The following is a 27,228-nucleotide window of genomic DNA, read 5'->3' as shown; positions in this document are numbered from 1 at the left end:
TCTTTGCCACATTGAGCTTATCGTCTAGCCAGAGAGACAGGCACACTAAAAAACTACAATAAAGTATTATAAAGAGTTGCATAATAAACTGCAGTCCTATGGGAATATGTTTCCAGACAACTGAGCTTTAACTAGGGGATCAAGGCAGAACTCCTGGAGGAGGATATTCCATTTAATCAGAGGCAAGAAGGAGATACAGAGACAGATACATAGATTTTCTTTTTTAAGGAAGGACGCAAACAATCCTTCATGACTGGTTTTGAGGGAAGTGTGAGAGATTTAGGATGGAGAACTGAGTTGATGGTGAGGTTATTCACTGAGGTAGTATATGCTGGTATAAGAACAGCCTTTGGGGACAGGACAATAAAGAAAGATGCTGATGAACTGAGCTTTAGGCATATCAACTATAAAGTTCTACAAATCATCTTAATGATGTCTAATGGGCTGTTTGGAAGTAATAGTCTGGGGCTGTAGAAAAAAATCTTGGACGGAGAGAAAGACTTGGGAGCAATTAGCCATAAAAGCCAAGAAACAAGAGCAAATCAGACCTCCCAAACACGGAAGCAAGACTGGGCCAGGAACATCTGAAAAATGGGCGGAGAAAGAGGGTCCTGCAAAGAAGACTGAAAAGAAATAGTCAGAGGCAGGACCGAATGCAGGGAAGTCTGATACCACAGAAACCCAGCAAAGACCGTTTTAAAGACAAATGCTATTTGAGAAGTCATGTGAAATAACTTAGAAGGAACAGCTGGATATAGCAAACAAGAAGTTGTTTCAGGGAAGGTTAGTGTGGGGCAGAATGCCAGATTGTAGTCAGATGAGGTGCAAGTGGGACTGGGGAAATCCTCCCAGTTAAAAGTAGCCACCCTTTCAAGAAGTCTATTTTGTCCACTGGTGTATCACAAGCATCTAGAATAGTGCCAGGCTCATAACAGACGCCTACCTCACCGATATTTCTGCAAAAAAGCACGCCTGGAAATGGGAGAAGAGTAAGTGATAGGGTGGAAAGGTACTAAAGATAGGGAGTCAGAGGAGGGCAGTAGTTTTATTTTAAAATGGAAAAGACCTGAACATGTTTAAATGATAACAGGAAGAAGTTAGTAAAAATAGTGAAGTTGAAAAAATAGAATTTAATCAAGAGAATGAAAATCTCAAGAGTAGGATGCATGAATGTATGATTTCCAAGCTCTAGAACGTGGCCATGGAGGGTAAGTGACTAAAGTGAATAGAGAAAAGGATCATTGGAAATAAAGTCAAGGGATGAGACATCAATCAAGATAAAGGACAAATTCTGGGGGATTATCTCTTTTAAATTATTAAAATCTGAAAAAAGTAATCTAAATACTGACTACATGCATAATGATTTCAAAAACAAGGGAAGAGTTTTACAACAACACAGCAATTAGAAAAATGAATAATGAGTTATAGAAATGGACTATGTACTTATTTATCAACCAACGTTCATTTAAGGAACTTTGTGAGAAACAATTTTACTAGTTTAACTATGTTCCATTTAGTGAGTATTACACTGCAATTACTATCACTGAACTGACCAGAAGAGAAGCCAAGGAAAAACTATGTGCCTTGGAGATGTCATTTAACATCTTTGACCAAAAGTATTCATGTAGGCTTAAGTCACTACACTTAAGGTGATATATTAAAACTTCTAATCTGGAACATTCTAAAGATAAATATATCAATATCTGCAAAAGGGAAAAGACAGTAGTTTACAGTCTATTTCTTTTTTTCAAAGTGGAAAGGAAATCAGAATTTTGCTTTTAACCTATTTATTATGCTTCATTTTCTGACTTAAAGAATGGAAGCTTTCGGAAAATACTTGATTTAAAAGACCACAATTATTTCTAAGTACTATGTGGCTTCTTAACTCTACGGGGAAGAAAGTTTGGGGCCAATAACCTCAATAATGATATTACTCAATACTGGATTATAAGGAAGCAGAGTGTACAAAGAACATTTAAAAAGTACTTCATTCTGGTTAAATACAAAGGGGAAGCAAGAAGGAATTTTTTTTAGATGATGTATATTGATTCTGGTGGTGGTTATACAACTCTATGCATTTGTTAAAACAAAAAATTGAACCTCACTGTATATAAATCTGAATATAAGTTTAAACATTAAAAAATTCTTCTTTCTAACATTTTTTTGCATCTGCCCCTCAATTTTTGCCAGGGAATCAGTTTCTTAAACCAATCAAATCTTAAAAGGAACTTTTCATGCATAATTTAATCTTAACAAAGAGTATAAATTTAAATGTAAAAATGGAGTGCTCCTTAAGAATTAATCTTTTAGCCTTTCTTGAGAAATGCAAGCTCATTCAATTGCATCCAACGTTTTACTAAGACTTTAATGGTGGGAGTCTATGTCTAACTCAGTTTTGTTTATGTACTTTCAATCTCTCTTACTTTACATAAGACTGTGAGCTCTGTTTAGACAGAACTTGTATTTCCTTCAAAAAATATTTGTCGAGGACATAACTAGTAACCAATAAATTTAACATAAATGAATGCAAGTAACACCTCTCTAGGTTCACAAGAACTGACAAACAGCACCTTTTGAGAACAGTGTAATCTGTACTGAATTTACACTAAGGGATACAAAAAATGTTTGGAGACCAGAATCCATCCCAAAGGCATAGATTTTTTTTTAATACTATAACATTTTCCATTTCTGTAAGGTCTTAAGTTATAAGAAAGGCACACCAAAGCTAACTGACATGTCATGTAAGTTTTTTTTTTGGCCACGCCTCATGGCTTGAGGGATCTTAGTTCCCCGACTAGGGATTGAACCTGTGCCCCTGCAGTGGAAGCACAGAGTCTTAATCACTGGACATCCAGGGAAGTCCCATTCATGTAATTATTGTTGAAAGGAACTTTAGGGATCACCTAGAGCAGAGCAAACTTTTTCTGTAGAGGGCCAGATGGTAAATATTTTAGGCTTTGTAAACCACATAATCTGTTACAGACAACTTAACTCTGCTGTTGTGGGGTAAAAGAAACTATAAACAATCCGTGAAAAATGAGTGTGGCTGTGTGAACTCTACTCGTACACATAGGAGGTGAGCTGGATTTGGCCCATGAGCCGCAGCTTGTCCAACTCTTGAACTCTTTCTTTTTATGCACAAAGAAACTAATGCCCAGAGAGGTTAAGCTATCTGGCAAAGGTCACCAGATAAATAGTAGAAGAGCCAAATGCATTATCCTTTTCAAACCAGATATTCTTCAACAATACAAACTCTAAAATGATTACATTTCCCAAAGAGCTAAAACAGAATACTCTGTGAAATCTCAGAAAAATCAAGTGTTATAATTTCTTATTTAATTAAGGTCAACAGGATTTAATGAACGCTATTTAAGACAGGAATTAACTATCCATCAATCCATAAATCTATACATCTATACATATACCCCATATATACATATATCACTGTGCTTCTTCTATGTAATACTGTTCTCAGAATATAGCAGGAGTTCAATAAATTGTGTGACATGAATTCAAAATACAAACTAAAATGTAATTCAATTCTAGGCACATCCATAAGTGAACATATTCTCATTTAAAACTTTCATCATCTCAAAGAATACATTCTTATTAATTATGTAAAAGTGCAATAACTCTGCCCCACTGGACAGTTAGAGACATTTTAAAGAAATTTTCAATTAAGTCATTTAAAAAATCTATTTTTAAAACAGTATGATACTACTTCAGATAAACGATCATACCTAGTAAATCTGCTCCTTCATCCACATCTCCAATTAGACCTGAACCAGCTGAAGATAGTTCTTCAAAGAGAGACTCTGTATTGCGATCAAAAGCTTTGTTCTCTATGCCTTTGGTGGGAGTGCTAGGCAGAAAAAACCAAAACCAAATCAACAAATAAGTGAAAGATGTTTTCAACTGTGCAAAATGAATACAAAAGGCTAAGTTACATAGGAATTTTTAACCTGTAATTTATATTTCATATAAAATATAATTTAAAAGGATTTCTCAAGGGTGTCATAAGAGATTCCCATTAAACTCCACAGAGAGAACTGTTGATGAATATATAGAATGTTTTTGCAGTGAGATCCTAGCAAACACAAACAGTAAATGGCAGCTAAAAGAGAGCACTACTCTGCATTGTTCAGGCACTGGTCTAAGTCCTTTCACAGACTACCTTACTAAAACCTTCACACCTACTCTACAAAAGATCTGCTGCTATTATCCCAACTTTACAGAAGAGGAAACTAAAGAGGTTATGGAATTTGCCAAGATCATCCAGCAAATGAGTCAAAGAGGCAGGACTCAAACCCAAGCAGCCAGGCTTCAGAATCCATGATCTTAACTACCATGGTCCATGTTGTCTGGGTATAAATTAGCATGGCCATTTTATTTTTCTTTTAAGGGCAACTTGGCAATATCAAAATTTAAAATGTAAATACCCACTGACCCAAGAACTTGATGTTAAAAAAATTCCTACAGGGAATTCCCTGGCAGTCCAGTGGTTAGGACTTGGTGCTTTCACTGCAGTGGCTGGGGTTCAGTCCCTGGTTGGGGAACTAAGATCCCGCAAGCTGTGCAGCGTGGCCACAAATAAAAAAAAAAAATCCTACAAAGCCCCTGTCACAAGAAGGCAATTATGTACGTAAAAGGATGGTCAGAGTAGCAAAAAGTTGAAACAACCCAAGTGATCATTAACAGGGCACAGATGAAATAAGTTATGGATATACCTAAAAGTTTCAACTTTTAACTTTAAAAACATTAAAATACAGCTTTACAAATGAAAGAAACCCATTATATAAAGGTGCTTTTTATAAAGCAAGTTGCAATACAGTATGTATAATATAAGCCCTTTTTGCAGGGGTATGGAGGAGAATGGGGAAATGTACGTGTTTGTGCGTTAGTGTTACATTAATAGAAAAAAGTCTGCACAGGATTTCCAGTTAAATACGATGGACACAGTCATTTATCACCCAATAATTCAGAAACTCAACTGAAATGACAGTAAAGGAATTTAAAAAGTATACACCCACAAGGACATAGGGAACAGAAAAAGAAACTACAGCAGATGAAATGTGAACAAAATTATATAAGATAGAAAACAGATGGGCAAACAGTAGAAACTGATTTAACAGACCAGACAAAGCTTCAACTTAAGCCATTAGTGTTTAGGAAGGAAGTCAGCATGCTGCCAGAACCCCTGAAAGGCTCAGGAATTGAAGGAACCAGCAATCTGCAGAGAGAAGCATGCAAGAGGGAACATAAGATAGAGGGATGTGATGAAAGACAGCACAAGAAGCTATATGAGACCTAAATCCAACCCTCCAGGACAGTGAGACCTCCCTTCTCCTGGCATTGCTCCCTGAACAATGGAAGCCAAGGTTAAATGTTATAGGCAGAAAACTGGAGAATCAATGTCATTTACTTAAGTATGAGCAAAACAGCCACAGAGAACCAGACAATCAAAGAAAGCCTCTATCATAAAATTGAGTCCAAAACACTCAGAGTAAAAGGAGACAGTGAATGCAGACAGCAGCAAAAACTTAAAAAAAAAAATTTTATTTTATTTTCATAATAAAGTTACATCCGTAAGAGAACTGTAGGGTGTTATAAAAAGTACCTATCCAAGAAAAACAAAAAAACTTTTAGAAAAAAAATTGACGAAGGTTGAAAGAGAAAGTTGAAGAAATCATCCAGAAATTATAACAAAAATAGAAGAGACAGAAAAGAGGGGAAAAAGGGAATTGTGAGGGTCAGTCCAGAATGTTCAATATCTACCTAATAAGTGTTTCAGAAAAAGAGAAGAAAAGACAACAAAAAGGAGAAATAAGAGAAAATTTCTCAACGGGGAAATATGAATTTCCAGATGAAAGGACTACTGCAGATACAAAAGAAGATGCCTACATTGAACACATCATCATGAATTTTTAAAAAGGAAAAAACAAACAAAACAACAACAAACTGGGATAAAGATCCTAAAAGCTTACAGAGAATATATTAAAAAAGCAAGAATCCAAATGGCAACACTCCACTAAACATGACAATGAATTAATGTCCTCACAATTCTGAATAAAAACTTCTGAAGATTTCCCAACCTGGAATTCTATATCCAGCCAAACTATCATTCCTTCAAATGACATTTATCACATTCAAGTTCTCAAAAAACTTACTTCCAAAACAGCCTTTGCCAGGAAAGCTAGTAAGAATATTTCTGTCAAAACAAAGGCATAAATCAAGAAGCTAGATGTCATGGTATCCAGGAAATAGAAGATGGAACAAAGGAGAGAAGTGAAAAGAATTCCCAGCATGAAAATGAGGGCAAATTCCAGGACCAGAGCAAACACAAAAATGTCTACATTGGAGAACGGTAACAGAAGGTTCCAGGAAACTGGTTTTATTTATATTTGGCCATTTTGAGAATGTTTACATTTATGATTTGCAGGGTATCTGTTAGTGAAGTAGTGATAGGTATGTAGAAACCTAAGCAAAAGAAACAAACAGAACAAAACCAAAAAACCCTGAGGCTTTACTAAATTAAAGAAAAACAAAGTTGTAAAAGAAAGGAAATGTAATCATAGTATATTCTGTGGCTAGGCTGTTATTAGTAATTATATAATCGTAATGATATAAACAATGAATGTTAATTTAACAGAAACTGAGATATAATTATATTGGGAGGATGAAAGGAAAGATGATGGTTTAAAGAGCTATGCCCTATAAAGTCAATAGCTAATATTGCAGCCTTTTTTAAACCAGGACTCCTCATTTGATCCACAGGATACAGAAAATGATTTGAGTGACTATTTGCTCAATTCTCCCAAAGAAAGTATATAGCTAGTACTGTTCTAGATGCACAGGAGTATAAATATTTATTTATTTATTTTTTGGCTGCAGCGGGTCTTAGTTATGGCGCATGGGATCTTTCATTGCGGTACATGGGCTTCTCTCTAGCTGCGGTGTGCAGGCTCAGTAGTTGCAGTGTGCACAGGCTCCAGAGCATGTGGGCTCTGTAGTTGCAGCACACAGGCTCTCTAGTTGTGGCACATGGGCCCAGCCGCCCCGCAGCTTGTGGGATCCTAGTTCCCTGACCAGGGATTGAACCGGCATGCCCTGCATTGCAAGGCAGATTCTCAATCACTGGACCACTGGGGAAGTCCCTGCACAGGAGTATAGCTAATTCATTATATACAAGGGGTGCCTTAGGGCATTAGGACTTGATTTTCTCACTGAACCCCAACTGAGAAAGAGAGAGACCAAGGAAGAACAGCATAGGATGTGATTTAGATACCTGAAGATAAATACCCAAAGAGACCTGAGAAGTGATAGAGACTGCCTCTTGGGAGTGGGAATGAGGGGTCAGTAGGGGTAAGGGCCTACTATTGCCCTTCATATTTTGTATTATGATTTGACCTTAATACTGCCATACATGCTTTAGTCTAATAAAAATGTTTTTGATTTTTAAAAACAGGTTCAGAATGACAAGAGCGCACAACTGTTAGTAAGTAGCTGCATCTCTTAGGTTTAGGAGAGGATGAATAAGAAGCAAATTTCACTTTTTACACTCTGCATTGTTTAATTTCTTAAATAAACAATAAAGAAAAAAATCTTTTAATAGAGCACAGCCTTTGAAATCAGAGTCCTAGATTGAATCCCAGCTCCACCTCTTGCCAGCTTGGTAACCTTGGACAAGTTACTGTACAACTCTGAGCTTCCTTATCTGTAAAATGGGGGGGAAGACATCAACCTCATATGGTTATAATTAAGATAAAATGATATAAAACAATAATGAAGGTAACAATAATGTTAGCTAACATTTATTGAACTGGACACTTTGCCAATGATTTAACATATATTGATTCATTTACTCCTTACAGCCATCTGAAGTATTATCATAATTCCCTTTTATGGATGAGGAAACTTACCTCAGATTCAAATCCAAGTCAGGATTTGAATGCATGTAGTCTTATTCTAGGCTCATGCTTTTTAACCGCTACTGCATATGAGGTCTAGCAGTGATCAAAAAAATGGCACACATTTTTATGGCCATTGTTAATTAATTAAAAAATAAAATTTATGGAAGAAATTAAAAGGCAGCAGCTCCTGTGTGACATTCTTGAACATCAATATATTTCAGATGATCTTCATTAAGATGATACATACCATTCTCTTCTAACCTCTAAATAGCCTCCCCATGTAAAATGATACTAAAATGAGACTAATTTCTTCTAGTAATGAGATCATTACAGTTTTGAAGGGAATACATTGTCTTCTTCCTGATTGGGGGAAGGAATAAAGTTTCTTCAAATTATATTTTCCCCACTTTTGCTGTTATGTTTTTCCCAGTTCCACAAAGTAGGGAATACTCCTTGGCTGTCTTTTTTCCCCATCCGTCCACATGCTCCTAGTCCCTGATGCTGCAAGTTTAAAACTTCACAGAAGATTTAAACTATGTACAATATCCAGCTTCAAAAAAGAGAAAACTGAAATATAACATCAACATTTCTTCAGCAAAACATTTGAATGCATTTTATCTGGTCAGAGACCAGGGGACAACAGTGTGCTTTGGGAGAGGGGAAAGGGAAGGATAAGATGTCCTAATCGGGCTTTTACAGTACCTTGAGCCTTTATATCCACTGAGATCTTTGTCCATATCCAACTCAGGAGTGGATTCAATGATTGCCTGAACTTCTGACTTCTCTTCATTTTCAGCAGAGTCTTAGGAAAGAACAAGATAACAAAAACAATGCATATAATACATACTGCCCCTGTTATGAAAATTGCTTCTATGGTTGTAAATACATCATTTGATCATAAAAAATTTTAAAGAGTTGATTCTAGGAAACACAAGGTTAGACAGACAATATGTCATATATTCAATTAACAGTAAATATGAGCAACTAAAAAATAACCAAAGGACGTTTTCATTTGTGTTTCTCTGGACACAGTGCAGTGTACACCAGGCCAGAACTCACTGTTTTCCTTGTATTTAAGGGGTGAAATACAGAGAAATTAAAGACAAAGACTAATGACCTAAGGTAGGGAACAGAAAAAGAATGTCCTCCTGCCTTTCAGGCTCTCAACCCCTCAGCCACTGCCCCACCACTTTTCTCTCTAAAACTTTATATAATCATCACATCTTAAAGCTTATTTACAATTGAATACAGTTTTATAAATCTATGGCAGTAACACCCCAAAGATGTCATATCCACATCTGGATTTACTGAATACTTTGTCAGTATATAAATAAGTAGGGTCACTTACCTGTTGATACATTTCTAGTTTCTTGGACTACCTGTACTTCAATATGCTTGCTTCTCTCTAACTTATCTGGTGTATCTGCAACCTTCACAAATCCTTCATTCTCTTCATGTAAGGGAGTATCACTAGGAATTGCTGCCACATCTGAAGCAGTTGTTGATGCTGGAGTGGTAGCTTTAGATCCTCCCTGGCTGACATCAGAAAGTTCATCCTACGAATAAATATAATTAGGGAAAACATTCTGACAAGTAATTTATTTAAAACTATCTTTTAAATGGGTCAAGAAACTTGAAAGAAAATTCTATTAAAAAACAGTAAGGGCTTTCCTGGTGGCGCAGTGGTTGAGAGTCCGCCTGCCGATGCAGGGGACACAGGTTCGTGCCCCGGTCCGGGAAGATCCCATATGCCGCGGAGTGGCTGGGCCCGTGAGCCATGCGCCTCCGGAGCCTGTGCTCCGCAACGGGAATAGGCCACAACAGTGAGAGGCCCGTGTACCACAAAACAAAAAAAAAAAAAAAAACAGTAAGTCGGGCTTCCTTGGTGGCGCAGTGGTTGGGAGTCCGCCTGCCGATGCAGGGGACAGGGGTTCATGCCCCGGTCCGGGAAGATCCCACATGCCGCGGAGCGGCTGGGCCCGTGAGCCATGGCCGCTGGGCCTGCGCGTCCGGAGCCTGTGCTCTGCAGCGGGAGAGGCCACAACAGCGAGAGGCCCGCGTACCGCAAAAAAAAAAAAAAAAAAAACAATAAGTCACTGATTACCAAAGGAAATCAATAAATAATCTCTGCAGATTATTTTCAAGTAATTAGGAAATATTTAAGCAATCATGTTTTTCCAGACATACATGAGATTCTTCTAAATAGAAGACCTGAAGATAAAAGTAGAGTGGCAGTATTAGCAATAAAATCATACATTACTGTCATCATCAGAGTTTGTAATGGCAGTCCTAATTTGTAAGATCATTTGATAATAAAGACTTGTTTCCAAACACTTAGAGCATGTACTCTAAGTGTGGTAGCTACTCTAAAACAGCAATGGAATGACAAGATTCTTAATCTCAGGATACAGTTTTGTAAACAGTGTTCTTAAAACATCCTGTATCCAGGGAATTCCCTGGTGGTCTAGTGGTTAGGTCTCCGTGCTTTTACTGCCAATGGCCCGGGTTCAATCCCTGGTTGGGGAACTAAGATCCTGCAAGCTGCAAGGCGTCACCAAAAAAAGAAAACAAATCCTGCATCCAGATCACTTGAAGTGCTTGTAAAAAGGACAGATTCTAAGTCCAAGCCCAGACTTTAGGCAGTGAGATCAGGTAATCTGCATGTTTAACAAGCAATCCAGGTCATTTATATATAATCATTAAAATTTCACAGCTACTTCTAAGATCCACAGATAGGCTTCAAGAAGTACATGCCCAGACTGAAAATTTATGCAAACATTTATGTACAATGAATTTTTCTAGGAAAAGAATCTACAACTTTTATCTGATTTTCAATGGGGTTTGTGACTCCAAAATAATCAAAAACAGCTGTCCACTAGCTACCAATAACGAGGCAGTTCTTTACAGCAAAGTACCCAGTCTTAAAGAGAATGGGACAAAATGTTTAGTACTAGTAATGATGATGATGATGATTAGGGTGAATTTAGTGAATTTACCAAATGTATAATTTTGGGTAAGTTATGTATTCTTCCTATAGCTATGTTTTCTCATCTGTAAAATAGAGATAATGGTACCTAATTCATTGGATTATTCTAAATTTTTCTGTATAAAGACTTAGCGGTGTATTCACACATACCAAGTGTTTAAAATGTTGGCTATTTATTACAATTTATAACAATACATTATGCACAACTTTGAAAATCTGGCAATACATGCTTTTGGCCTAAGGAGAAAAAAAGAATATATAAATATATTAAATTGTGCTATGGTGGGGGATGATTATTAGTGATTTTTATTTCCCTCTTTAAAATTTTATCTTTCTTAACTTTTAAAGAACATGGTTTAAAATACATTATAGCTAAATCAGCTATAGTTCAATAAAAATAAAATAAATTATAGCTATAAAAATAATGGAATAGAATCCAAGCAATTAAAAATAACTAACACTATACCAATCTTACACTGTCTGAGAGATTTAGGTTATTTTAAGTGCTGAAAAGTAAGAGGGTGTTCAAGGTTAAGACTCTCTTCAAGTATAAGAAAACATTTTTTGACATATAGTCAACTTACACATGCTATGATGGACAGCAACTACAATGAAAGTAACCACACTTGGAGAACTTAACCATCACCAAACCTCTTAGCTTTACAACATTAAAATGTTTCATCTCCATTTTCTTCTCTTAATATTTTAATTTACTATAATGCATTTTGATGTATGGCTGAACTAATATAAATCAATTACCAGATGAGAACAAAGGGCATGCAAAAGAAAATATATTCTCTATGGCAAACCGAGAGCTCTTTATCCCTTCAATAGTCCTCCCACCCACACTCTTCATCCCTATCCCAGGTTTTTGGAGGTTATTCCCCCCTTATTTTTGTTTTTAATAATGAGAAATCTATAAAGTCAGACTGTGACCTAGCATGTTGTACTCACTAAGAGTTTTGAGTATCTTAGCTCTTCTGGTGGGTTTAAGCTCTAACACGGGGATAAAACTCAAATATTTGCTGAAGACCGTCATCCTAGTAAATTTTTGCTAGGCTCATTTTCTGACAGTTTATATTGTACTTGGACTTTTATAATAGTTGGTCAGCTACTGATTATTTATTGCTCATCAACATTTTAAGAAACATATATATCCATGACAGATGATCCATTTAGCAAAAACAAATCTCATCTGAGATTCAGAATCTATCAAAAGAAAAATGAAGTGGCATATCCATATTAGCATACAATACTTACTTAAAATGAATTTTCAATGACATAGGAAAATGTTATGTTAAATTGGAAAATATATATACTTTTAAGGAAATAATCAGAGATGGATAGAGGATGTTATTTATAACAGCAGAGAACTGAAAACAACTTAAATGCTCCAAAATAGGAAATTAAGAAAATTGTAGAACATCCATACAACAGAATACTATGCAGCAATTTAAAAAACTGTGTTGTAGAAGAATACCTACTGAGATGGAAAATATTCACAATATTCTGTGAAGAGACTGGGGACTAAAACAGTTCTGTATAGTATAATCAACTAAGAATGGCTAGAAAGAGCTATGTCAGGACACTCATGACAATTCTAAAAGTGGTTGCCACTGGGTAGTTTGATAATGAGTGACTTTTGCTTTTACTATGCTCTTGTTAGCACTTCTAAATATATATATTTTTAAGTAAAAGAAAATTATAAAATTCAGAATATAAATCTATATATGAAGTATGGTCTCAAAAACAATTTCTACTTATTTGTTCGTATGGCTGCGTTGGGTCTTCATCACTTTATTTATTTATGGTTTCTCTTGTTGTGGAGCACGGGCTCTAGGCACGTGGGCTTCAGTAGTTGCAGCACTCGGGCTCAGTAGTTGTGGCGCACAGGCTTAGTTACTCCACAGCATGTGGGATCTTCCCGGACCAGGGCTCGAACCCGTGTCCCCTGCATTGGCAGGTGGATTCTTAACCACTGCGCCACCAGGGTAGTCCCTCAAAAACAATTTCTTTAGGTATATAAAGAGACTAGAGATAGTAAGTTTTACTATAACTAGATGAAATTCTCTTTTCAATTTGAAAGTTTTGAGAAAAGAAAACCATTTATACTATTTATGAGTTGGGACTATCCATTCATTATTGCCTTGTGTTTAAAATAACTTTGATTACAAATATTGCAATATTAACCGTATGCTAATAAAATCAGCTGAATTACACAGCCAACTATTTTCTTTTGTGCATCTCAAATACAGAGCTGATATCCAATGGGAAGAAAGACAAATCAAATACATTACGAGTTCAATCCTCTATCACCTCCTCCCCTGTTAAAATTAAAAGACAAAATTATTTGACTATTTCCTGGAGCTGGAGACTGGCACCTAATACAAAAGTATCTGATAAAAATTTCATCAAGCTGGGCTTCCCTGGTGGCGCAGTGGTTGAGAGTCCGCCCGCCGATACAGGGGACACGGGTTCATGCCCCGGTCCGGGAAGATCCCACATACCGCGGAGCGGCTGGGCCCGTGAGCCATGGCCGCTGAGCCTGCGCGTCCGGAGCCTGTGCTCTGCAATGGGAGAGGCCACAACAGTGAGAGGCCCGCGTACCGAAAAAAAAAAAAAAAATTTCATCAAGTAAATTAGCTTGTTAGAACTTGAGTCTGGAAAACTGACAATAATATTTCTGGAGCCAAAGAGGACTATAGTGAAAACAACTAGAAGTCGCCCTGAGTACCACTCTCTTGGTCTTTGTTTTGATGTGTACTCTATTTAACAGAAAAAATAGAAGTGGCATTATTTTGGTTAATCTAACAGGCTGGCTAATTCACATTTATGTTATCATATACATGAATTCCCAAGCTTTAAAAGTTTAAAATATAAAGTACATTTAAAAATTAATATAAAGAGTCCAGGTTCTGATGAAGTACTGATGGACTGTGCTTAAACCCATCAAAACTATGGATTCAGAAAGCCCTAGAGAATATCAAGTTCATCTACAATGAGAAAATTGTATGCCTTTGAAGTTATTTGAAAAATAACTGGAGGTCGATCTTGACCTTGTTGTTTCCATTTATCTCTCAAATAAAAGTCAAGTAGAGAAATTGTTTCTTCTTCCTTCATATCACCCTACCCCACAAGGTCTAGCTATTTTTACCTTAAAAAAAATTATGTAGTAATTGAAAAGTTCACAATATAAACAGCTTGGCAAAAGCCCTCTTCCCCAAAATCATTTGTGGATCTGGGAGTATGAAATAAAGTAACCAGGAGAGAGCTGAACCTAAAACAGGAAAAGGACTCTGACACTTCAGGGGATCTCAAGATTTAGGGCTACAAGGAAGTGGTAAATTAGGATCTGCTTAGAAGATGGTATTTTAAAATGCTACCCAAATAACATGAGATTATTGATCTGTAACTCACTTCCCTTTTATACTTTTACCACATAAAAATATTTTACACACATTAAAATAGCTCACAGTGTGGGCTGTACTTCTGACAGCTGGATCCCAGGGACAGACCATGAGAGCTGAAGAGGGGAAAGCTCTGAATTTTAGGGAATAGTTTTCAAAAGACGTATTTCTCCTTGGTCTCCCAGATAGTGGAGACATAAAGCTCCCAAGATTAGCAGGAAAGCAATGAGGTGGGAAGTCGCTGTCATGTGTTTGGCCAAGGGCACAATATTCTTATATTGTATCTCCTATGGAAGAAATTATGAAATTCTGTCACTAACTATGCCTCCAACTAAAGATAGAAGGACAAAAGACAAACCTAAATATTAGCCGGCTAAAAGATAAAATGTATCACTTTTGGTCAACAATGAGTTCATATGATACCAGGTACAAAATGAGGGAAAATGTTTTACTAGGACCTAAATGGAAACTGGAAGCATTTACATAAATTATTCAACATAAAGTTATAGGGGAGTCGCATGCTGTAGTTTCGCATTCACTCTGTGACTTCTGGAGACTTCTAATTCCCATTTTATGCTGGTCATACGCCAGGTGTACTGTTTTGGCTAATAGTTTTGACTACAAATGCTGCTTTATTTATCTGAAGACCACCGGCCTATCAATTTCAATTGCCTGATGCCATTAAGATATCTTCTTCAATGACACTGGTGGGTGCCAAAAATGGAGACTCACCAGGTGGTCAAGTCTCTTTCTGATAAACGTTACTTGTTTTGTAACCCCATTCCCACTCCTTCAGTCTTTAAGAAACTCTTACATTGTAGGCTTTCATGTCACTGGAAAATGCCCACAAAAACGAGCAACCTGACTTGGGGTTCCAGTGTTACAACTATAAAGGAATGGCACTCTTGTGCAACAAAACAAAATAACAAGTGCTGGTGAGATGTGAAGAAATTAGGACACTTGTGTACTGTTGGTGGGGTTGTAAAATGGTGCAACTGCTATGAAAACAGTATGGAGTTTCCTCATAAAATTAAAGATAGAACTACCACATGATCCAGCACTACCTCTTCTGGGTATAAAACCAAAAGATTTGAAAATAGGGATTCAAAGAGATACCTGTATACCCATGTTCACAGCAGCACTATTCATAGTAGCCAAGAGGTAGAAGCGACCCAAATGTCCACTGAGGGATGAAATGGATAAACAAAACGTGGTATATGTATACAATGGAATATTATTCAGCCTTAAAAAGGAAGGAAATCCTGTCACATGCTACAACGTGGATGAACCTTGAGGACATTATGCTAAGTCAAATAAGCCAGTCACAAAAGGACAACTACTACATGATTCCACTTATATGAGGTATCTAAAGTGGTCAAATTCATAGAAACACTAAGTAGAGTGGTAGTCGCCAGGGCTGAGGGCAGAGGGAAAGGCGAGTTGTTATTTAATGGGTATAGAGCTTCAGACGTGCAAGACAAAAAAGTTCTAGAGATCTGTTTCACAACAATGTGAATACTGTTAACACTACTGGACTGTATACTTAAAAATGGTTAAGATGGTAAATTTTATGTTATACGTTTTTTATCACACAAAAAAACAGAACAGGTGTCATTACTTTTAGCTTCACCTGAGATACCATAGTGAAAACAATCTGGTCTTTGTGCTATTTTCCTACTGGTTTTAGATTATCAGGCTGAAAGTCTATAGGCCTTTACAAGATACTTTCAGATGTTCCATTCATCAAATGCCTCCCGTACCCAGTGCTGTATAGAATACATATGTCATGTGTTATCTGGCATTGCCCCATTACTATTTATGTTCAGAAAGACTATAAAGTAAGTTCACAACTATAAAAATAAATTATCCCACTAAGGACAACCTAGAAATGTTCCAATACAGTGTTTTCCTAAGTAGCCGCCTGATTTCATCTGGAATAAGCTTTAAAAAGGGGGCAAGCAACTCTGCTACATAAGTTTGTCTTTAGCTTCAAAGATTTTAAGCCTAATGTAAGTAAAAGACAAAATTACCGAAAGTAACTAGCCCAATGGATACCCACTATAACACTTATCACCTTATATTTAATTTCTATGTTTACATTTCTTTCTCCCCAAGTTAAAGTTGGGTCCAAAGCAGTAGTTTTAACACTCTTTTGATTTACAACTCTACACCATGAGAGAATCACAAAATTCTGTGTATACAAGTATTTTATAGAGAGCTTCGTATCTTTAATTTGATTCCTAGAGGAGTCCGTGACCCAAAGAAACACTGAGAAGCATAATTCTAGACACATTTAGGTGAAATAAGTCTGGATGTAAATTATACTGTAGGTTCAAAAAAATTTAGAGAGGCACGGATGACCTCCCTCTGAAGGTATTTCTGAAAAAGACACTGTTCCACTGTCATGGACCTGCTGAAGGTCTTACCCTGGTTAACCCTGACCTAGTAGGTAGGAGAAAGTCTTATTTTGTCTTTATATCCCCAGGGTCTAGCATATCAAGCCTGACATGAAGTAGGCTCTCAAAAGATGTTTGCTGAATGAAGCTGAATGGTGCCCTGACTGGGGCTGAACAAATCTGTTTAAATAGGGAGGCAGCCCATGGTAAAATGACATACTAGGCTGTCTCCAGGATACATACAAGTTATGTACATTCTGCCCTGAGGAAGGTATTTGTGCAAAGCATACACGTTTTCTTACCTATTGCTGGAAAAATAGAAATAGGCTGAATTTCCACAGGATTTACTTATTATTTTCTCCTTTATTTCAAAATGCTGACTTTAGAGAGGAGTAAATTACAGATTACAGTAAAGCCCTAGCAACCACTGTAGAAGAAATAATTTTCTTTTTTATTTCAGGGAATAACATCAGCAGTCTTCCAAACTGAGCACTTGATGTCTTGAAAATAGCAGCTGAGAAAGTACCCAAAAGTTAATCACTTTCATTTACTTTTTACAAAACGTTTTGAAACCCCATTCTCACCTCCTGTTCTATAGCCTTCAGAGGTTCAGGACTACTGCTGACCTGAGAAGAGGGAAAGATTATAAAAGAGAAAAAAAGAAAAATCATGTATTTACTAGGTGTTAGCATATTTCTAAGTATCTTTGGCTTGTGCTACCTCTCAGAATAACAAGATCTATCTCTTTTATCTACTTTGTTAAAATGAGGGTTTGGGGATTTTGTTTTGTTTTGACTTAAAATCACCTCCTTTAAGCCTCTTTTTTACGCCATCTCATGACTCAAAAGCCACCTCTTGGGTCTTGTCTTACCTTATACTTTGTCAATAAGAAGTTTATCACTTAACCCTTTTTTCTATTCACACAGCTGTGTGAAATCTTCCTGAAATTTATCCTAATCATCTCGAGTAATTAACATAATAAATATTCCAGTTTAGCATACTTGGAAACATTAACAACACTCTTCTTCCCCGCCCCCTCATTTCTGAAACTGAAGAGAACACTAACAATCGAAGGGTAACCAAGATTCAAGTCCTTTTTCACAAAAACATCTATTTACTCATATTCTTCATTTCTATCTGTACATTTGCCCTCTTTGAGACAAAAGTGTTTTTCTTAAACACAAAGCAACTTCAAGTTTTAAATATTCTTAGTCTGGAAATCCATCGAAGTCTTTTGAAAAGTCTAAAATACAGCTCTCCTAGCTCTCTGTTAATTCCCACAAAAAAACCCACAGATGAGCAAGGCATGATTCACTTTTTTCTTTTTTTTTTAAATTGAAATATAATTGACTTACAATACTATACTAGTTTCAGGTGTACTACATAGCGGTTTGATGTTTTTAGACATTACAAAATGATCACCACGATAAGTCTAAGTACCATCTGTCATCATACACAGTTAATTCAATATTATTGACTATATTCCCTATGCTGTACATTACATTCCTTTGACTTCTTTATTTCATGAATATAAGTTTGTACCTCTTAATCTCCCTCACCTATTTCACTCATCACCTCATGACCCCTCCCCTCTGGCAACTACCAATTTGTTCTCTGTACCTATGAGTCTGTTTCTGTTTCTGTTATGTCTGTTCGTTTTGTTACGCCTGTTCATTTTGTTCTTTGAGGTTCCACATATAAGTGAAATCACATGGTATTTGTCTTTCTCTGTCTGACCTTTCTCACTTAGCATAATACCCTCTAGGTCCATCCATGTTGTCACAAATGGCAAGATTTCATTCTGTTATATAGTTGGATGATATTCCATTTAATCTACAGCATGACTCACTTTATACAAACCAGACTGCCTCTCCCTTAATATCTGTTTACATGATCTTTGATTCTGGATTCTCATCTTCAACTCTTCTCAACTATCATTTCATCAGAAGCTAGGTAAATAACTCTCTAAATAAAAATGAAAAGATTGTGAACATAACATTTTAAAATGAAAAACAAAAAGCAAGCTGCAGGAAATACTTAGAGCATAAACCCATTTATCGTTTTGGGTTATTTTTTTATTTTTTGATGTGGACCATTTTTAAAGTCTTTATTGAATTTGTTACAATATTGCTTCTGGGTTTTTTTGGTTTGGTTTTTTTGGCCACAAGGCATGTGGGACCTTAGCTCTCCAAACAAGGATCAAACTGGCACCCGCTGCATTAGAAGGCTAAGTCTTAACCACCTGGACTAAGTCCCTAAAACCATTTATCTTACAAAGACATACATGAGTATGTATTATCTATGTACATATATAAAGAAAAGGGTATGAATGATATACCAACTATTCAAAATGACTGAGGCAAAGGAATGGAATTTAGAGTTGGACAACTATACATTTTTACTCTAGATTTTCGATATTATTTGATTGTGAAACATTATTAATATGACTTTAAAAAAAAATTATTAAGCCTACTTCCTCAAATATTTGGACTCTGAAAAACTTTACAACATTTCTAGCATCTGGCATTGTGTGTGACCTGGTAGGCATCAAAATTTTTTAATGCAAAAAGCAAGGTAATTTTTCTTCAACAGGAAATACTTAGAGCTATTTTTCTTATTCCAAGAGTTTGTTTAAACATTAAATATCAATAGTAATAAATACTCATGTGCCAATTACTTAAAAAAAAAGTCACATTAGAAACATAAGCTTTAAATACCATCGTTTTTAAATAGTGTTGTTTATTTGGAGTTTTACCATTTTTCATTCTCAACATACACTAGCATCTTGGTCAATAAACAACACCATAAATATGCCAAAAAGAGGAAAAAAATCTCATTGATTAACACCCACTAAGAAAGAACTAATTCCACTGCCTCTTCTCTAAGCAAGAGTTTAAAAGGGGAGTAAGTATGTATCCTATAATTTTATTTGTCAGTTATACCTCAATAAAAATGAATGGGCAAGTACCAAAATATTAAGAAGAGTAAATCTTAACTCCCTTTTCCCTTCAAACTGCAACTGTCAGCTGTGGATGATTCCTGAAGTTATCTAATGAGGATATATGTGAGTGGGAAAGTTTGTAAATAAAAACTGAAGTTATAGAAGAAATTCCTTACCCTCTGTCCCAAGCAAAACCAACCTGAAATATTACAACATATAATCCATTTTTCTTAAAATTCTATTTTTATTTTACCCTACTGTAAACACTAATATAAAAATCCAAAAGGAGATAATGTATACTATAAACTAATGGAAAAACCCAACATAAGCATCAACGGAAGAAAGGGCCTAGAAGCAATCACATTCCAACCAGTAAGCACATTTAGTGCCTAGATCTTGGTTCCTAAATACCATTCTACAATAAACAGAACCAAGGCTTCTTGGAGAAGCACTTGACTGCACAGCAGGGGCAGGGAAAATGCAAGAGGCTGGAGCATCTGATGGTGTCAGGAAGGAAGGACTCAAAAGAGTATGGGCATGTCGAAAGGGTATAGGAAGACTCCTGGAAGAGCTCCTGATGTCCAAGGCTGAAACACTCTGAGCAACAAAATAAATAGTAATGGGACTTCCCTGGTGGTGCAGTGGTTAAGAATCCGCCTGTCAATGCAGGGGACACAGGTTCGATCCCTGGTCTGGGAAGATCCCACATGCCGGGGAGAAACTAAGCCTGTGCGCCACAACTACTGAGCCTGCACTCTAGAGCCCACGAGCCACAAATACTGAGCCCGTGCACCACAACTACTGAAGCTTGTGCACCTAGAGCCAGTGCTCCACAACAAGAGAAGCCACCGCAATGCACACCGCAAGGACGAGTAGGCCCCGCTCGCCACAACTAGAGAAAGCCCACGTGCAGCAATGAAGACCCAAAGCAGCCTAAATAAATTAATTAATTAATTAATAAATAGTAATAGCATTGGATAACCTACAGAACAAAATAATACCTTTGAGTTCAAATATGAAGGAAAGAAGGGAGGGAGTGAGCAGCTCTCCCTCCCCAAAGAATTACAGTTAATGAATGTAGGATGAAGAAAATAGAAAATAAGCATTACAACACCACAGTAATAATTATTGTAGGTGAGATTCACTGATGCACATTAAAATCAGTAAATGAAAGTTTGAGGAGAAGCAGGATATTGGCTCAGTCTCAAAATATATCCACCAAGATATTAATTAAATTATAAACAGAAAAACAGTAACTTTACAGTGAAGAAATCCAACACACACCAGCTGAACCGAGCAATCGAGGTTAACATCACCACTACGGCATTCTACAGTATTCTTGCCAAAAATATATAGCCTCAATCTAATCATAAGAAATCATCAGAGAAGCCCAAATTGAGAGCTATTTTACAAAATAACTAACCAGTACTCTTTAAGCCTGAAGGTCATGAAAGACATGAAAGTCAAACGTTAGAAGAGACTGAGGAAACATAACTCAGCGCAATGTGGGATCCTGGATTGCATCCTGGAACTGAAAAAGAACAGTAGTGGGAACATTGGCAAAATCTGAATACAAGTCTGTAGTTCAGCTAATAGTATTGTACCAATGTTAATTTCTTAGTTTTGATAATCTTACCATGGTTAGTTAACATACCAATGTTGGGTGGGTGATGGGTATCGTTCCTTCTGTACTATTTTTGCAACTTTTCTATAAGTCTAAAACGTTTCAAAATGAAAAGTTAAAAACAAAACAAACCAAGAGCTTTAACTGTTTGGAAATTTAAAATCACACATGCGTTTTACAACAGGATCTTTAATCACAAAACACACAGGAGTAAGGTTTAACGACTATAGAGATTCAAGCTTGGGAAAACTAAAGAAATAGGAACAATTTAACACAAATGGAGGAGGATGGAAAATTCTTCTAAACAATAATGCTGGCTCTGTTCAGAAATTTTCCATTCTGCATGCTAAGCACGTTCCCTGACGAATGCAGCACACATTGACCACTGGCTTTATATACCAAACCCTGCTAACAAGACCTTCTCACAGCAGTTCCACTGAAGTATTTCAAGTCATGTGGTTTCAAAAGTACTCTTTAAAACTTTCACAAGTAGGTATCAATCCAATTGCTTTTTAGCTAAAACTGTTTTTCTCGTTCTAAAAGTCACATTCTACTAATAACCAACAACCCAGGAGACTCTAAAGGAAAAAATAATACTTTTTCGGAGTATATATACATATGTGTATACTCACACACGTCTTTAGGCATGCGCAGGTGCATATACATGCATAGGTGTATATATACATATGTATGTGTACATGTGAAACTAGACGGAATCTATGAAATCATTGCCAAAGTGATACTAACCAAGGTCTAGAAAACAGCATGAAAATTTTATGTGTAGGGTATTTTAAATGATATTTAAAACACTTTGTTCTCTTTCTATATTTGGGCACAAGGGAGAGATATCTGAACTCTAAACTTGTAAAGCAATGAAGAACTTATACAACATAGCTGGTGAGAATACAAACAGCTACCATCCCTTTGGCAGGCAATTTGGTGATATCTAGCAAAATCTTAAATACATGCTTTAATCCAGCAATCCCACTTATGGGAATTATAAATACAAGTACTAAATTAAGTACAAGGTTATTCAATGCAGCATTGCTTGTAATAGCAAAAGATGAGGAAAAACTGAGATGTCCTGTCAATAAAGTAGATTTTAATGGCAGATGGGATATGTGATCCCTTTCCCCTGGCCCTTCCTCAATAATTCTGATGTATCATTCATCGCCCTTCACTCCGTTGTTTTCAATTTTTTTCTATCGGACTCCTCTTCTAAGCACACAAACAACCCAGTCTCGCGCCTTCTAAGAGTATTTTTCCCTTCACCCTGCCAACTGAAAACATCTTTTCACTGTCCTCCCACCACAACCACCTTTCTTGAGTAATATACATTTTCTGTTTCCTCCTTCGTGAATATAATTCAGTTGGATGAACAACCTTACCTTAACATTTTTGCCCATTTCCACCCTAGCATTTTTATAATACATTTTCAACAGAAAATGTCATTTAACATAAGTTCCTTTTTACCAATTTTGCTAGTAACCCCCCATTAAGAAATTTCTGTTAATGATACAATATAAAATTCCTCTGCTTTCTGCCTTAAACTGATCTCTAAACTCGATTTGAGGACCATCAAAAGGTGTCAGGTGAAGCTTCATGTAAGCGGTGGCATTTAGATTGGCCTTGAAAGAATACTTCTACTGGTGGTAACCTAAGCAGGATACAAATAATGTATGTGGGAAAACTATATAGAAAAGGATGCACAGGTGTGGAGTTCAGGAAAGGGGTCAAAGTCAGAAATTCAAACTTGTGAACACTGATGGGTGAATGGTATTTACAGACATGAAACTTGAGCTACCCACATTAAGTAGAGGAGGGGGCTGAAATTTAAGCCCTAGAGAACTACAACATTTAGAGGTGCAAAAGCAGCAATGGAAAAGGACCTGTGAAGAAAACCAGAGAGAGAGGGAGAGGGGGAGATGGGAGACAGAGGGAGAGGGGGAGGGGGAGGGGGGCGGGGGAGAGAAAGAGAAAGAGAAAAAGAGAAAGAGAAGTATCCCAGGGGCAAAGTGAAGAAAGCATTTCAAGAAGCAGAAAGTGGGCTTTCCCTGGTGGCGCAGTGGTTAAGAATCCGCCTGCCAATGCAGGGTCACAGGTTCGAGCCCTGGTCCGGGAGGATCCCACATGCCACGGAGCAACTAAGCCTGTGCGCCACAACTACTGAGCCTGCGCTCTAGAGCCCGCGAGCCACAACTACTGAGCCCATGTGTCACAGCTACTGAAGCCCATGTGCCTAGAGCCTGTGTTCCACAACAAGAGAAGCCACCGCAATGAGAAGCCCGTGCACCGCAACGAAGAGTAGCCCCCGCTCACCACAACTAGAGAAAGAAAGCCTGCGCGCAGCAACAAAGACCCAACACAGCCAAAAATAAAATAAATTTTTTTACAAAAGAATGATGAAAAACAATTAAAAAATAAAATTAGAAGAAAACTAAGTTGGAAAGACAAATTTTATTAATAAAAAAAGCAGAAAGTATTCAAATGTGTCAAATGCTGCCACAAGGCAAGATGGGAATGAGAATTTTCCATCACACTATTTATTTATTATTTATGGCTGTGTCCGGTCTTCGTTGCTGTGTGTAGGCTTTCTCTAGTTAGGGCGAGCAGGGGTTACTCTTTGTGTGGTATGCAGGCTTCTCATTGTGGTGGCTTCTCTTGTTGTGGATCATGGACTCTAGGCATGCAGGCTTCAGTAGTTGTGGCACGAGGTCTCAGTAGTTGTGGCTCATAGGCTTAGTTGCTCTGCAGCATGTGGGATCTTCCTGGACCAGGGATTGAACCCGTGTCCCCTGCATTGGCAGGGAGATTCTTAACCACTGTGCCACCAGGGAAGTCCCCATCATACTATTTAGAGAGATGGATATTTTGGGTAACCGTGAAAAAAGGCACATTGGTGCAGTAGGTAGCACTGAAGTCTCAGAGGAATGGGATGAAGAGAAAAAAAACATTCTTCAAACACACCAAAGTTTGTCCCCACCTCGGGGTCTTTACAGATGCTAGTTGATCATCCTGAAACACACAGTCCTCTGGACCTTTCCATGCACCTGTACCTTCTTCATTTCAGGGCACAAGTCACCACCTCCAAGAGGCCTTCCTTCATCACTCTAAAATAAGCACTCCTCCTTACTAATTACTCTCTAGCCCCTTACTTAGCTTTTTAAAAATAGTACATAACACTACTTGAAATTCCATGATTTCATTTATTTGTTTGTTTGTTGATTTCCCCCACAAAAATACAATAAGTAAAGGAATAATATGTACAAATACTTCTTTTTAAGAACAACTTGTATATTTTTCTAGGTGCATGAGTCCTGGCAGATTTTCCAGTACAGCTGTCCCTTGGTATCTACAGGGGATTGTTCCAGGACTCCCTGTGCATACCGAAATCTAGATGCTCAAGTCCCTTATATAAAATCGTATAGTATACCTGAAGATTTCAGGTATACTATATAGGACTGGATTAAATAACAATCTTCTCTTTAAGGTATCTTTTTGGATAGTAGTTAAAATACAGTTACCATATGGTATACATTTTTGATGTCCTAGAAGTATCCCTGCTACTTAATTTTGTTTTGGGAAAGGGACATGGCAAGTAGGCGATTGAGAGCTGGGTGTTTTGGAAGATCTATTAAACCAACAGGCAGGCTAAAAAAGTCAGTGTGGCCATAGGGGTAAGATGAGAAAACTTCCTAGTGGCATCACTGTGGACACTGAGCAGCTGCATAATCACCTTCTAATAAAGTGAGCAAAAAAGAAAGGAGAATGAGAAAAAGGTGAGGTTAGGCCTACTGTTAAAAATACTTTTCAGTGAGAGCAAAGCTATGAAATATTTATTGACTGTTTACTGTTTTGAGCACATTTCAGAGGTCAATGGAATGATTCTAAATGCCTCTACCTACTAGAGCTGAAAAACAGACCATTTATATTATCTTCAAAAGAGTCTAACATCTAAAACAAATAATTCATTTGACAGACATGTTCTGATTGACGATTATGTGCTAGACACCTTTTCTAAGTGCTAGGGATACAGCACTAAAAAAACCGCATGGATTTGGAGAGAAACAAAGTAAGTAAGTAAATGACTTCGTAATTTAGAAGTATCATAAGAGCTATCTATATAAGTACTTAAACCATGATAAGTAATTTGGAGAAAAAGGGACCAGAAAAAGGAGATAAAGACGTAAGTAACTCACCTGTATTCATTGTAGGTGGCCTGTTTGTTTTATGACAGAGTCAATTTTCTAATGTAACAAGGTTCCTTTATAATCAGTGTTCCCTTTATAAATATTGCACTTTATAAGATATACACTATAACTTCAATTATTTTCAATTATTAGTATATCTCCACTCTTGGAATATATTATTATTTATATTTATAACTTATTTGGTGACAAGATCTTGGTCAAGAACATAATCTATAATGAACTAACACCAGGCCTTTTTAGCTAAACACAATGCACTTTTGGATATTGCTTTATGAAGGTTTTGAGGAAAGTATCATGGTTTTTTTTTGTTTTTTTTTTTAAGTGAAGCCCTACTAAATTGTGACGCTTCCTAACAGTGAACCAAGGATTTCAGTTGGCAATAATCTTCGGTTCACTGCTCACCCCATCCTAAATTCATATAATGTAAATCAAGTAGAAATAGCCTAAATCAAATAGAAATGTCATTAGTATGACAACCAAGATGTAACAAAGCTTGACTCTGTTTTCCTACATAACTTGAAAAAGTATAATAAAAAACTAAAACTCTTGGGAAGAGCTCATTTCCAATTTAAAAAAAGCATCTGTTTTACGAACTAAAAATGTGTACATACTATTTCATTTTATTATGTTCTGGCTGTCTAGCACTTCAATTTGGATAAGAAAGCTTATAAAACACAAACTGAAGGTTTTCACAGAATAAAGCTTACCTTCAGGCTGGTATGAGAACGTGGTTGACTTAACTCCTGAAATTTCCATTGCTCTGATCCAGGGGTCTCGCCACCTTTCTGAGTGTCAGGCGTAAGCAATCCATCTCCAGCAGGTAATGGGAAAATCCCTAATGATATAGGGCGTTCTTTTCTATTTGGAGAGGGGAGAAAAATTAAGCATTAATTCGTTTTTAACTGTTATTCATCATGACTGTAAGTAATAAGGCTGGGCTGTCACTGCTCCAGAATTATCACTCTTAAATAATTCTGTCTGCCTATCTGAACAAGCAGACTTACCAAAGAGAAAGGACAGAGTCTCAGAAGCTAAATTAGCCCCAGGGAATCAACTAAGAAAGGTAGTAAAATATAGTTTAGGAAATCTTATTAAGTTACTGATGAGTCCCTTACCCCAACTCCTGCTTTTAGACTTCCCAATTCCTCATGTTAATCCCTAGATATTTACCATGCCTCTTCAGGGTATCTCTTTTCTGCCTAGAGGAAAATCAATATATGGTCTAAATCAGGGCTACTGATTAAATGGTAAAAAGAACATGTGGACCAAAAAAAATGTTGCCTGCCATTTCAGTAAACAAACAACGTTGCCTGCCATTCAGCCATCAGCCACTGCAGCCAGCCCTGATGGAGGGCCCTGAAGGGAATTCAGGATGGAGAAAAACAGTATACTGACCCTAGATAGTTAAGACGTATATCAAAGGAATAATTTCAATGAGCCCAGACTCCTGCATGTTCCCATACATAGAAAAGCATTAAAATCATTAACTTGAGATGTCTGTCTTTTGTGATTAGCAGAAATCTTTTGATGTTCCACTATATGTTGTTTATTATCTATTTATTTTTCTCAGCAAAAACTCCTATATATCCTGGTTCCTCCCTTTGCCGGTTTGGGACGGTTCCTCAGAGCTATCTGAGAGGCTGCCCTGCTGGGCTATAGTCCTTAGTAATGTCTCTGAATAAAACATTAATTCTCAACTTTTAGGTTGTGTGTGTGTGTGTGTGTGTGTGTGTGTGTGTGTGTGTGTGTGTGT

At 37.0% G+C, this 27,228-nt stretch overlaps 1 protein-coding gene across 9 annotated transcripts in view; it reads right to left on the bottom strand.

Moving 5' to 3' along the window:
* The window catches only part of SPAG9 (sperm associated antigen 9), a 143,487-nt gene that overhangs the window by 37,142 nt on the left and 79,117 nt on the right, over positions 1–27,228 (bottom strand). For 6 of the 9 annotated variants that reach the window (XM_027094573.1, XM_027094574.1, XM_027094576.1 and 3 more), the window contains 5 exons: positions 26,183–26,333; positions 17,284–17,325; positions 9,259–9,466; positions 8,613–8,712; positions 3,741–3,862 (listed from right to left, as the gene is read on the bottom strand). In XM_027094573.1, the coding sequence (XP_026950374.1) occupies positions 3,741–3,862; positions 8,613–8,712; positions 9,259–9,466; positions 17,284–17,325; positions 26,183–26,333 (623 nt within the window). Of the gene's footprint in view, positions 1–3,740; positions 3,863–8,612; positions 8,713–9,258; positions 9,467–17,283; positions 17,326–18,548; positions 18,665–26,182; positions 26,334–27,228 lie in introns of those variants that run through there. The other 3 variants (XM_027094575.1, XM_027094578.1, XM_027094581.1) reach the window with 2 other exon arrangements.

Source organism: Aethalodelphis obliquidens, unplaced genomic scaffold, assembly GCF_003676395.1.
Source record: "Aethalodelphis obliquidens isolate GAN/ISIS:26980383/991018 unplaced genomic scaffold, ASM367639v1 scaffold89, whole genome shotgun sequence".
In the NCBI taxonomy this organism is placed as follows: domain Eukaryota; kingdom Metazoa; phylum Chordata; class Mammalia; order Artiodactyla; family Delphinidae; genus Aethalodelphis; species Aethalodelphis obliquidens.
This window is presented reverse-complemented; position numbering and strand designations above follow the sequence as displayed.